The sequence below is a fragment of the Urocampus carinirostris genome, chromosome 15, assembly GCF_059441175.1.
Source record: "Urocampus carinirostris isolate Australia breed hairy pipefish chromosome 15, RoL_Ucar_1.0, whole genome shotgun sequence".
NCBI lineage: Eukaryota > Metazoa > Chordata > Actinopteri > Syngnathiformes > Syngnathidae > Urocampus > Urocampus carinirostris.
Window position 1 is genome coordinate 20995136 of NC_142363.1, and position 13670 is coordinate 21008805.

At 39.8% G+C, this 13670-nt stretch overlaps 1 protein-coding gene across 4 annotated transcripts in view; it reads left to right on the forward strand.

Annotated features, from left to right (window-relative positions):
- Positions 1 to 13354, forward strand: part of rpap1 (RNA polymerase II associated protein 1) — a 33929-nt gene extending 20575 nt beyond the window's left edge. For all 4 annotated transcript variants that reach the window (XM_088354801.1, XM_088354803.1, XM_088354802.1 and 1 more), the window contains exons 23-28: positions 22 to 454; positions 1675 to 1793; positions 1875 to 2106; positions 3095 to 3271; positions 10628 to 10684; positions 12792 to 13354. In XM_088354801.1, coding sequence (XP_088210927.1) covers positions 22 to 454; positions 1675 to 1793; positions 1875 to 2106; positions 3095 to 3271; positions 10628 to 10684; positions 12792 to 12947 — 1174 coding nt within the window. In that variant the 3' untranslated portion in view covers positions 12948 to 13354. The remainder of the gene's footprint in view (positions 1 to 21; positions 455 to 1674; positions 1794 to 1874; positions 2107 to 3094; positions 3272 to 10627; positions 10685 to 12791) is intronic.
- The last annotated feature ends 316 nt before the right edge of the window (positions 13355 to 13670 follow it).

Here is a 13670-nt window from a genome sequence, read left to right on the forward strand (position 1 = left end):
CAACTACGATCATTTTCTTAGGGAAAGCCACAGTGGGGGTCCGGAAACCATCGAGCTCGAGGAAATGCAACTCCGTGACGAAATAAATCATCACAACTCTCCTTCGCTCAAAATCGTTGGAGCACTACTGAGAGAATCCTGCGCAAACCTGCCTTCCATCCGCGGCTGCTTTCTCACCCACCTGGCCCACCTGGAGCCTTCCGTGCTGGTCTCCCAGGATGCTCTCTTCGGCCGCAACCCTTGGATCAAAACCCACCTCCTCCCGGAACTGTCAGGGCCCACCCTGCCATCAGACTGGCCTTTCCTACCGCTCGTCAGCCTGTATGAGAAAACTGGGGTGTCTGGAGGTGGTGGGCTCTCAGTTGAGGAGCTCCCCCAGGGGGCTCTACTGGCTGTCACCCAATGTCTGCAGTGGTTGCTGGTCCTGGAAGTCTGGCGGGAGGAAGCCCTAAAGGTACTCAGAATGAAAAAAAAACGAATAGGTCCAATTCCAGATAATATATTCCTAATTAGGGCTGGAACTAAGAGCTATTTTAATAGTCGAAGTTGATTTAATATTGTGGAATATGATAATAAACTCAAGAAATGGGCACGATGAAAACACATTTTATTGAAAATACTGCAGATTCGTACAAAAATTAAATGAAAATGCACTAAGGAAAAACAATTCGGCGCCGTGCTCAGTCAGTAAAGACATGAATCCATAAATGAACCTCTTTACATTTTTAGTGATAGGCAAATAAATTGAAATTGAGTAGACATTTTTACCCCGGTTAACCATGAACAGGCTCATCAGCAGCAGTGTCACAGTAAAAAAAGCAAATATTTAGAAGCCAACTCCAAAGTCTGTAACCAAAGACCTTAACGATTCTCAACAATTTGATATCAAATGGTTTTTACAACAGATGTTTGTTCTTCGGACTGCATGCATTTGATTTCAAATACGTTTGTCAGGCACAGTCTGGCAAAATGCTTACTCTTTTATACCGAAATATACGTGGATAAAAGGTACAATGCATGTCATCAAAACTGTATTGGCTCTAACGTTACATGAATTCAACTTATGCGAGTCAGACTCCGTTTTGTTCATCTGTTCACACTCGTTAAATGTTGGTGCGTCACCGAGCTACTGCCATTATATGCAAGGTCTGTCTTGCAAGTTTTGCAAGTAGACTTTTGATTCGCTGTATCCAGGCTAAAATCCTCCCAAACTTTAGAAGTTTTGGTATGAATTTTAGATATTGACGCTGCCATTTCTGTATGTTTATGTTACTGCTCGAGAGAGACGCTATTGCGCATGAGTAACTCTCAGCAGAGATTATCTTCTTGTTGAGACCCATCATTCTGTTGGAAAAATGTGTCCGGCGACAATAGTTGACCATGAAATTCAGATTCAGATTCAGATTTACTTTATTGTCATTCGTGTACACGTGTATACAGAACGAAATGTCGATACATCTGACCCGCAGTTTCTTTGAACGTCAGCCGGGATAGATAAGATTAACCATGTCTTCGTCAGAATTTTAGCGCAGCAGTTCGTCATCTCGCGGTTCGATGCCTCTTCCAGTTGTTAAATGGTCCAGTTAAATTCCATTGCTATTATCAATTTTTGTCTACAACGTCGATCAATCATTGCCGCTCTATTCCTTATAAAATGGAATTTGATCTTCTTAGGTTATCCGTCCAGTTTCCAAGCTGGCCCGGCTATCCTGTGTGTTCCTGTGTTCCAGTGATTTGTTCCTTGAGAAACCAATTCAGAGCTTGACATGGGGGCTGTTCCGACTACTTTCCAGGTTTTATTAAAACAGCTATAATACTATGAACTATTAATGCACTAGTATGATCTTGCTCACTGAGACTTTTGGCGTGTGCAGGCCATCAAGATTGGAGAATCTAGATCTCTACATCCCCCCTCCAGGCCTGGCCTCCTTCCAGGATTTGTACTGCGCCCTCCTGGCACAGTATGAGGCAGTTTCCTTTGGAGACCGTCTCTTTGGTAGCTGGATTCTGTTGCCCCTTCAGAGAAAGTATAGCGCCACCATGAGGTTGGCCTTGTTTGGGGAGCATGTCGGCATTCTGAGGTCGTTGGGTGTCACTTCAGAACAGGTAATCTCCCTTTATATTCAATTTTTTTACCTGTTTGAGTGCCATTGACAGCACAGAGCCAACAAATGGCGCATGAGCTATATGTCGTCATGTACTGTTAATGATTGGAATAGGTAGAACAATAGCCTGGGTGTCGGCAATAAGCTGCTATTGAGCCGCATTCTGCTCTTTGGTGCTCCCTAGTGGTTTCCTGATGCTTTTTAAAAATGTTTGATAATGGAAAATGATATGGTTTCTGTAGGAGGACAAACATGACACAAACATTCTTAATGTTTTTCAATAAATATAGATATATACAGTGTATATGTACAGTATCTGTTGCCTTCCTTATAAGGCTCATTCGAAAAAAAATTGCGGCTCCAAGCATGATTTTTTTTGGGGTCCAATATGGCTTTTTCAACATTTTTGGTTGCCAACTACTGTCATCTGTGAAAATGTGAGTTATCGGCACTGACTAACTTTGGCCACTAGTTTGCCATGATGCCTCTATTTCTGAGAATTCAAACCAAAGTAGTTACCTAAAAGGAAAAGAAAAGTCGATAATTTATAAGAAATCCCAGAACGATAAGTAGTGCTCTAAGTTGTGCTCCAGGTTTTGTGTTTTGACATCACACCCGAGAAATCGTTGAATGTGTGTGCTATCTTTCTTTAAATACATCTTTACGAAATGCTTGTTTACTCCCACGGTAGAACCAAAAGCGCTTGATTTTGCCGAAGCGACACGATTTCTACAGCAGATTACCGTAAAATGGAATAACTTCGACACAATCTGATGTTTTTTCTGGTCAAAGAAAAGGGTCAAATCTCATTTAGTCGTCTGTGTTTATTTAGCCCTAACCCAGAGTTATCTATAAGCCTCGAGAGATCAATCTAAATGCTTGAAAACATCTGGCTCTGGTAGATCTTTGTCTTGCACTCAAGAGTTAATATTATTTGTGTTTTTTGATGAATGAGTGGCTCCTCAATAACATTTTCGTACCTCTTAAAGCTTGCCATCCCCATGGAGCGATTTACTTCGCCACCTGAGGACTCACTCCCTCTGGTTCGCCTCTACTTTCGTTCTCTTGTCACCGGGACTCTGAAGCTTTCCTGGTGTCCCTTCCTGTATGTGGTGGCTGTGGCTCATGTCAACGCTTTCGTCTTTTCCCAAGATGCAGCCGCGCAGGTATGTATTTTTTTCCTGTGTACACTGACTTGTATTGACATTTTTAATGAAGATTTAAAATAGACAATTTTTATATATAAATGTGGCCACACAGCAAATTCAACTCCATTTATTATACATATTTATTTGTGTATTACGCACATCTCTAATTTTTGATTTAAAATTTAAAAAATGTAAAATCCCTTTTTTTCTTAGCTCAAACTAGGCACTGTGAGAGACACATGTTGTTGAATATGTGCGGCGATGATTAATATAATTTATTGACAACGTGTTCATTGAATGTCCTTCAAAGTGTGATTCATCATCTGATACACCGAGGAGTTGTTTCCCTCGTCATGCTTTTTTGGTTTATTTATAGCTTTCATGGTGACTTTGTTTTCTCCATTCTCTGACAATCGTCTCTGGTCCTGTGACTAAAATAGTGTGATCATGAGATAGAATTGAATGCCTTTTCATATGGCATCTATATCACTGGTGGTCTAATGTTGTTGTTCTCAACTGGTCTGACTTGACCATTCCATCCTAATGACAAGCTGTGACACAAATCAAGTAAAAAATCCTCTTCTCAAATGAATCAAATGAAAGGATTGTGCAGTTTAAAGGTTGGGTGCATCATTTGAAAATATAAGCCTGCAGTCGAGACTTTAGGCCTTGGGATGGCAGCAGAGTACCACATGTTTTGCCTTTATTTCTTGGACGCGCTCAAATAAATGCTTCCTTCTTTTTAGGGGTTTCACCCCGAACGGGCCTGATAAAAATAAAATAAAAGCAGATGTGCACAATGGACAATGAAGCATAGGGACTCTCTGAACTAAGTTGGGCATTGTTAACAGATCCTTCCTTATTAGAGAAATTATTTAACTTTCAACTTTAAAGCAGAGATGGTAGAATATATTCACCTTTATTTATGCCCAAAAACAAAATAACCACCAAAACCAAAATGACTTTAAGTACCGAATATACTCTCATAAGCCTACTTCGCATATAACCACCCCCTAAAACTGCTTTGAAATAGCCACGTTCTAAAAGACCTAGTACCCAAAATCGGAAAATTTGTATACGAAAAGACAACAATTACTTAATTGTGTAGAAAATAAAGATCAATATACTAGTAAAATTACTGGTACATATCAATATAACATTTCTAAACCATTTACTGTACCTTCGAGGAGTGCTTCAATGGCAGACACTCGTACAATATTTTCGTATTTCGCAATTATTTCCTTCTTCGACTCGATTCTTGTTAATGTTTTCCACGTTTCCTTCCCTTGTATCGCTTACTTTCTTGTACCCATTATTATGGGCAGAAAAAGGAAGTGAAACAAACAAACTCACTATAAAATGAGATGTGGTCCATCTCACAATTTGGACGGCGCTGATAGACAGAAAAGGAAAAAAGGGATTAAGCAGCGCATTATTGCCATTTCCTAAGTAATGATCTTCCATTTTCGACTGATCAATCATCGCACAAATTTGCTAACATACTACCATAAAACCTTGTGTACAACGCGCACCCAAACTTTGAGTTGTTTTTTAAAATAAAAAAAAATGCATATACACAAATAAATACCGTCTATCCACCCATCCATCCATTTTCTGCACCGCTTATCCTCAGTAGGGTCGCGGGGATACTGGTGCCCATCCCAGTTATCTTCGGGCAGTAAGCAGGGAACAACCTGAACTGGTTGCCAGCCAGTCGCAGGGCAACACAAACAAATATGGCAATACAGACGCTGCCTTAATTACGAACGAGATTTAATTTTCAAGTTGAATTTGTTGAAGTAGCTTTAGTGCTATATTTTGTATGATTAAGGTTTATATCAGTATGTTTAAGGCTTGTATAAGTAACCTGTATTGTTTTGTACTAAAAACTAAACATTTCATAAAATAATATGTTCTATAAAGATAAAGAAAGTTGAGTTCAACCTACTTTTGGATTATGTGCTTCAAGAGATCCTCCTCTGTGGAAAAAAAGTGGCCGAAAAAAGCGTTCCGACCATTTTCTCAACCGCATCAAGCTTTCTTATTCCACTTTTATTTAAAAAGAAACGGCTCGCCTCTTCTTTATTCTTTACACCAACCATATTGAATGGATGCACAAGATATTAAACAATAAAAACGTCTAAGTTTGGAGATTCAGTACAGTAGCTCGGTGGCTTTGGGGGTATGGCGCCCGCCCCGAGAATGGGACGTTGTGGTTCAAGCCTCGGCCGAGTCATACCTAAGACTTAAACATTGGTACCCGTTGCCATCCTGCTTGGCGTTCAGCATTAGGGGTTGGAATTGGGGGGTTTGGTCACCTAATGACTCCCAACACCTCAGTTGGGTTGAGCGAGGGGGCTGGGAATCCCCTCCTCTGAATCAATCTCTCAAAAAGAGTCAGAAATGACTCTAGCCACCTCCCACTAGTGGGATATGGCTGTGGTATATATATATGTTTACACACCAACTAGGAAGTGGAAGCCGGATTTCTTCTTCTTCGGGGTGAATGCTGGGTGACCTATCACAGCGCCACACGCCGGTAGCGACGGAAACAAGCACGACAGTAATGTCCTGTACTCAGAAAAAGGTGCACACAATACAAAATCTAACTTAGAGCAATGTCCGGATATTTTTCGCCATCCCGAAATAAAATGTTCGTATCTACCGTTTTACGTAAGTCGTATGGTCGTAAGTAGGGGAGCGTCTGAATATTTTTTTTAAAATGTCATGTTCTGGTCACACTTATGATATCCACTTAGTTTTATAGAAGAATTCAAGACTCAGCCAATGTTCATTTGGCCACCTGTTTTATAAGTGCCTACTTTGCTCTGCTTTCAAGTGGTGGTTCAAGTTCACTCTGTGCCACATGCAAATAATCAAAAGACAGATGTCTCTCGCTATAGTGCATACGGCACTTGGTTTATGGTCAGGTTTGGACATATTCTGTGAAGATTGTGGCATGATGTCTTTATTTGCATTGCACAGATTGTAATTTGCACAAACCAAACCCATTGTTACATTTTAAATGTTTTAATGTGATTTTTATTTGTGGCCATTAGAGGGGTCCACTGTGTACTTAATGTTTTTTTTTTACTTTTAACTTGAAAAAAAGCAAGGAATCTGCTTTTCACAATGATCTGCCGTCAGGTCCTCGATTTTTTTTTTTTATACCAGCTAAATTAGAAATAATTTATTATTATGTGTCAGGACCCTTCGCTCTGAAAACACTGGTCTACTAGTGATCCCAAGAGCCAAGAAAAGATCCGCAGGTTCGAGAGCATTTTCCATTCGGGCCCCGGTGCTGTGGAATGCTCTTCCCACTGAGATTCGATCTGCAACCTCAGTGGAGCTGTTTAAAACTAGGCTTAAAGCACACTTCTATACTCTTGCTTATGAATGACCTGTATTTCATGTTGACAATATCTGTGCATTATTTGCCCTCATGTAAATTTTAGATGAGGGGATGGTGTCATAATAGTCTGTGGTTTGCAATAGTCTTTGATCCTTACAGCCCTTTGATACTCTTTGTGATTAAGGGCTATACAAATAAACATGACTTGACTTTTACAAGTCCTACAACGTATACTCAAACATGCCTTGTATTAAAATTACATTTGGTGAATCAACAGGAACAGCAGGGATTTGGCTAAAATGCCGTTGTATTTTAGGTGCCAGAAGAAGAAAGCAGAAACATTATAAATGGAGATAAATGTTACATTTGGATAATTTAGCGCGTGGCTTTCTTTTGAAACAAGAAGTATTTACAGCACTATGTGGTGCAATAAATAACAAAGATGTTTCCTTTGGCAACAATGCAATGTGGGATTGTAACTGATGTAAGTAAAGCAGTTCAAGTTATGAAAGCAAAAATTATGTTAGAACTATGAATGCGTGATAATAAATCATTGGTTTATCAGACCAATGATTACCAAATTTGAAATCAAATGGAGGCATAATCAATTCAATCAGCCAAAACTGCTTGTTTGAAAGATTCCAAGCATTTCAGTTCTTTGTAATAATACATTGTGTTTTAATGAAGAATTAGCACAACATGGTCGTGTCTCTCCATTATGTTCGTGAGGTATCAGAGAGCTCAGCCAAGATTAGTTGTATGGTTCAGGATATGTACAGACTGTTGAAATTATTCGGTTGTATAAACTAAATAAGTACATTGAGTTTTTTTTGTTTACCATATTTATTTGAGAAAAACATGCAAAAATTTTACCTCAAAAGTTAGGGTGTGTTATAAGCGAGGGCTCGTGTATGTTGTGTGAAGCCCCCCCTTTGTCCAATAGTATGCCCCAGTGGCAGTGATGTAGTGTGTGACGTCATGTCATACTCGCGGGGGTTTAATACAGTTAGAATATCTTAGCTTCTTTGCGCCAATAAACTCATGAACGTCTGTTAGTAGGGATAACAATAAAGTGTAAATATCCTGCTTTACATTTGCCGTATGAGTCCGTCAGAGCTGACAAATCTGAATCTATTTCTGGGTAGTTGGTACGGGCCTGACGACTTTCTCATATTTTGCATACACCCTTACAAGGTTACTGTCTTTGGACACCTTGATGCCATTCATATAATTCTGGAATTAATAATTGAGAGCCTTTTCCACTGGCTTATGAGATAAGTTTGCATGATCCAGAAGACACGATACTGCTTTGCTATCAGGAATATTAACTGATGAGTCGCTCAATGTTGTTGTTTCGCCCTCCGTATTTGCAAGGTTGGGTAGGGTTACTTTAACTTGATTACTTTCAATTACTTTTGGATTACTCCAATACAAAATATGCTACTAAAAGACAAAAGAAACTAAATATGAATAAAATTATGACTCACAACACGTGGTAAGCTTTCTCTCCTGGCTTTGATCTCTGGCAAAACTAACATAAAATGCGACAGAAACAAAATGAAAATAAATCCAAACAGCTTGCCAACATCATTTTTGCCGTTCCATGTATTCCCCAAGCCTGCACAAAATTTTGTAATTTTATTCATATTTAGTTTCTTTTGTTAGCATATTTGGTATTGGAGTAATCCAAAAGTAATTGAAAGTAATCAAGTTAAAGTAACCCTACCCAACCCTGCATATTTGCTTCGCTTGTGATACATGGATACCGGAACTATAGTTGGCGTGGCTTCGCGCTTTCTGTTGGATATATGAATTGGCATAGCAATAAAACGCATAGCGATAAAACGACTGTTGCAATTATACAATCATCAGAGTTGAATGAAAAGACAATAGGGTTAGCCTTAATGTAAAATTTAAAGTCAGGATAGTTCAAATAATGGAAATGATCAAGAAAGTCCATAGAATTGCACACTCGAAATAAGTAGACGTGCCAGATGAATCTCTGTGGATAATCTTAGCTTAAATGTTAGCCCGGTTAGGATAAGGCTAGCCATAGAGGATAAATCACCACAGTACCGTATTTTCCGCACTATAAGGCGCACCTAAAAGTCTTAATTTTTTTCTAAAGCTGTCCATGCGCCTTATAATACAGTGCGCCTTATATATGGCTCAATATTAAATCGCAAGGTCTCGCAACTTACGCAACAGCCGCCGACTCGATTTTCCCCCGAACGTGGAGTAGTCCGCGGTGTATGCTGGGATTTATATACCGGCGTTTCATTGGCTAACCAATGTGTCAATCATCATTTTAATCGATCGCTATTGGCTAAAGTTATTCGGAGCCTCGGATAGGCTAGAGGGCCGAAACAAACCCTGCAATTGGCCGAAAAAGATGTGTCAATCATCCGTTAAATCGATCGCTATTGGCTGAAGTTATTCGAGCCTCGGATAGGCTAGAGGGCCAAAACAAACCCTGCAATTGGTCGAAAAAGATGTGTCAATCATCCGTTAAATCGATCGCCATTGGCTGAAGTTATTCGAGCCTCGGATAGGCTAGAGGGCCAAAACAAACCCTGCAATTGGTCGAAAAAGATGTGTCAATCATCCGTTAAATCGATCGCCATTGGCTGAAGTTATTCGAGCTTGGATAGGCTAGAGGGCCAAAACAAACCCTGCAATTGGTCGAAAAAGATGACTGAATAGCAAGCTTGCTAAACTACGCCATAAAGAAACATGTTTCATTAGTCTGTATTTGTAAACATTTTACTCTCCTGGATTTACTACACTCACGGTTGTAAGAAGACCATGATTGCGTATCATTATTGAACGTGAGAACTTAGGTGAGCTATGCGGCTTTCTATTTTCCCGGTATCTTGTTTTAGAACGATCTTGATGTTGCTGTGATGAGTTGAGTGAATTAAACTCAATTCCAAGTGTTTATTGTGAGCGAAAAAGAAAATAGAAACTAAGGAATGGTTGGCATTTCTTGAATCCCAAGACTTTAACCTTCCGAATGATATTTGAAATGATGCATTTGAGTGACATCGTACGGACACCGCATCCGCACGTGTCTACGACACGTATTTGCTTCTTTGCAAGCTTTGGGAATGTTAAGGGGGTAATCAGTTGGACTGAACTATCTGACTGTTTTGTCGACGTTCCCATTGTAGCGCCTTATAATCCGGTGCGCCTTATCTATGGAAGATATAGGACCAAAAACTATTTTTTGGGGGTGCGCCTTATAACCCGATGCGCCCTATAGTGCGGAAAATACGGTAGTTGAGCCGAGCTAAATTTAACATGCTTTCATGCAACCAACTTGAGGCTAAATTCAACCAAGATAAGGTTGTACAGATTATCAGAACATATGTGCTCTACACACTTCTCACCTTTTCAACCACCGACCCATTTTCATGCCTGCATCACTTAAAATAATTGGAATTTTTATGTGTGGGGTATCTTATTGGTTTCTAGAATCAGGATTTTCTGTAATGGTATGAAAAAAACAGCTTTCGTGAATCCCTATTCATAACTTATTTGCATCTCAGAAATTGACTCTAATAGCACCCGAAGAGAGTGTGTGAGAAAAAAACGTGCGTAACCCTCTTCAAATCTTTTCCAAACCCAGCCTATAAATTAATCAGCAGCTTGTGCCAAACTGTTTCCATCTGTGCAGCCTGACAAAGTAGGCTTGGGCTCTCCTTTTTGAATGGCACTTGAAAGCACATTCGAACAGCGTTCGTGAGTTTCCGATTTGGGAAAAGTGATCTGGGGTGTGAGTCCAAGATATTTTTCTTTTTCTTTGTCAAACACATGTCCTTGTTTGAGCTGTCCTGGATTTTGGTTTTGGTGGTAATAATGAGGTTCCAAGGGTATAACATGTTGTACTTTGCCGGTCGATTTCATTTTATAGCTGTGAGGTTGCTATTATTCATGCACGCAATAACTGTTCAGAATACTTGTGACATGCAGTGGACCAAAACTGGAGCCTTTTGATCTCATTTCACTTCATCCTTTTCCAGGAACTTGAAGCAGCTCGACACAACATGTTGAGGAAAATCTACTACCTGACAGAGGAGGTAACCTTTTTTCTCCTTCCCCTTAGAATCACAATCACAAACTTCTATTTACTTGCATGAATGCTGCCAGGTATTTATTGTTTTGCAAAGCTACTTTTGCATGGATTCTCAACTCTCCTTTTTATTATATATTTTTTAGATGTTTTTTTTCGTGTGTTCCTGTAACTCATGCATTTATGATACACACATTCGTTTTTATATACATAAATGTATCGGAAAAAAGGGGAAAAATTGTTTTTTACTTTAGTAATGTTTTATAGGGTAAGTCAACCCAAATCTTTTTCAGCATACAAAATAAAGAATAAGAAATAAATTTCCTCCCCTTTATAAACATGTGCTCTGTCAGTCCCTGCTTGCTGCAATTGTTAGCTGGGGATAATGGATGGTGTCTGCACAGGTGCTGTACATTTTATGTGGAAAGAACAGTAAAACAGCCGACAGAAATGCCATCCATGACTCAAACTTACTCTCTCTGCCCCCCTCTGAGCAATAGTTGACTGGGGCTAATGGTCAACGGCCAAAACAGTGGAGTTCATTTAAGGTAGGCCAAAAAGGCGTGCTTAAGTGGCCCAAACCCCCAAAATATGTGCTTTCCCCTGCTCTCAGCAGTGGTCGAGCGGGGATAATGGATTGCAGCCCGTCAACTGTATATTACATTTAAGGCGAGCCGAAACTGCACGTCTCCCGTCAAAAGTGTTTTCTGCTGGGCCCTGCTTGCAGCTAAAAGCGTTTGGGAAAAATGGATCACGGCTGCACATGTGCTGTACATTTTAGGCGGTGAAACGAAAGAAAGGCCTGCCATGCATGACACGAAATTGCTCCATTGGCCTCCGCTCTCAGCAACAGTTGACAGGGGACAATAGATCGGGACCAAAACAGTGCAGTGGATTTTAGGTGGCTCACTACGTCACGCTTGAGCAACCTGAACTTGAAAAAATGTGCTTAGCCCGGCAATATGGGATTGGAGATAATGGATTGCTGTTGCACGAGTGCTGTTTATCTCAGGGGAAAATACATTAACGGCAAAAAAAAAAGAGCCGCCAGGCTTTGACAAAAGTGTCCTCTGCCGGTCCATGCTAGCAGCCATATGGTCGGTAATAACGGATGTCAGCCGCGGGAGTGCAGCTCACTTTTTGGTAGGACAGATCAACAATAAACAGCCTCCAGCCCTGACAAAAGTGCGCTCTGCTGACCTAGATTAGGAATCTACCAAGTGCCAAGTAGTTTGTTAGGGATTACAGTATGTTCAATTGAGAAATTGATGAAAAGTCAAGTCATGTATATTTGTATAGCCCTTAATCACAAGGAGTCTCATAGGGCTGCAGGATGGAGGAAGAAAAAGAGAAAAAGAGCAAGAAAGGACTGAAGGAAGAGAGAAGAAAGACAGGACTAAAGGAAGAAAGAAGAGAAGGAAGAAAAGAAGCGAGAATTATCAAAGAAAGAGAAAAATACAGAAGGAAGAGAGAGAAAAAGAAATAATGAAGGAATGAAGAGGAAAAAAGGAGAAACAAAAGAAACAAAAAAAGCAAGCAAGTAAGAAACAAAGGAAGAGAGGAAAGAACGAAGAAATAGAGAAGGAAGGAAGCAAACGAAGGCTAAAGTAAGAGATAAAAGAGAGAAGAGGGGCAGTTAAAGTGCTGGTTTTGTGATCAAGAGGTCGCAGGTTCGATTCCCGGCTTTTCCGTGTTACATGTCGAAGTGTCCCTGGGAAAGACACTGAATCCCAAATGCGCCCAATAAGCAGGGTGACGCTGCTATCAGTATGTGAGTGTGTGTGAATGGGTAAGTGTGAAGCACATTGTAAAGTGCTTTGAGCGGTCTTCATTGACTTGAAAAGCGCCATATAAATGCAGACCATAATTTGGATTTTATTTATTCTAAATGATTTATCACAAACAAGTTCTAACTTCAAATGTTATAAACAGTCCATTTATGTCATTAGGTAGCTTATTTTAAAAAAAATCAGTTGTTCTTTATGAGGTTTATTTTCATGGACATAAATATTCTTGAGGGGGTTCACCTACATTTATTCAAACTACAAATGTTTTCCTTTTTTTGAACAGTGCATATTAATGAAACTGTTCTCTTTTTCTATCCCAAAACACAGGAGTTAAGGAAGCACTTGTTGCTGTTCCACCAGCCGAAACAAGAATCCCAGTTGGGCTTTGACATGTACGATCAGTTGCCTCCCAAAAGAGAGAAACATTTAGAGAGCGTCGTGGGTCCGCAGAACGGAAATGGCTGTCTAACAGAAGAGAGGTGAAGAGGAAAACGACAACAATGGAGAAAAAAAAAGCTAAAAACGGCAAGGTTGGGCTCCAGAGCGGCGTCACAAATACACGTTTACTGAAAATGACATGAACCGAACCCTTTTTCAGGTTCTATCGAAATTTCAATTGTTTTTCTGAATCATGTAACTAATTCCATTGAATGGATGACCCTTAATAATGTGATTTAAAAGATACAGCAGCTGTACATTTATTGTACACTTTTGCACTGTAATGTTTTTAGTACACATAATGGATCCTAAATGGATGCTGTACGGCCATTTTTCAACCTTTAATGAGAGCTTTTTGATCGTTTGATATGACTGTAAACCACCCAGACAGTTTGTCAATTTCGATTTATTATATTAAAGGAAAAACACAGTTTGTGAACTAATACCACTCAGACAGATGTCCTTGCTTAACAAAGACTCAAGACAAGCAAGCATTCCAGAATTTCAGGGCATCGGTTTTGGAAAATTTCTGTGAGGAGTATATCCATCTTCTATTTCCTTGCCCATATACTCACTTGGCTCTATTTAAATCGTCGTTATATCATGGTGGAAGTCAAACTACAGAACAAGCAATTAACACGTCAGTTGCTCATAAAGTATACCACATTTTGGCTTGGGATATTTTATGATTTCATCAACAGTGGAGTTAAAAGGCAATTATGTTGCATTAGTTAAACCACATCCTCTTGGAATTCTGTGGAGCCGAAG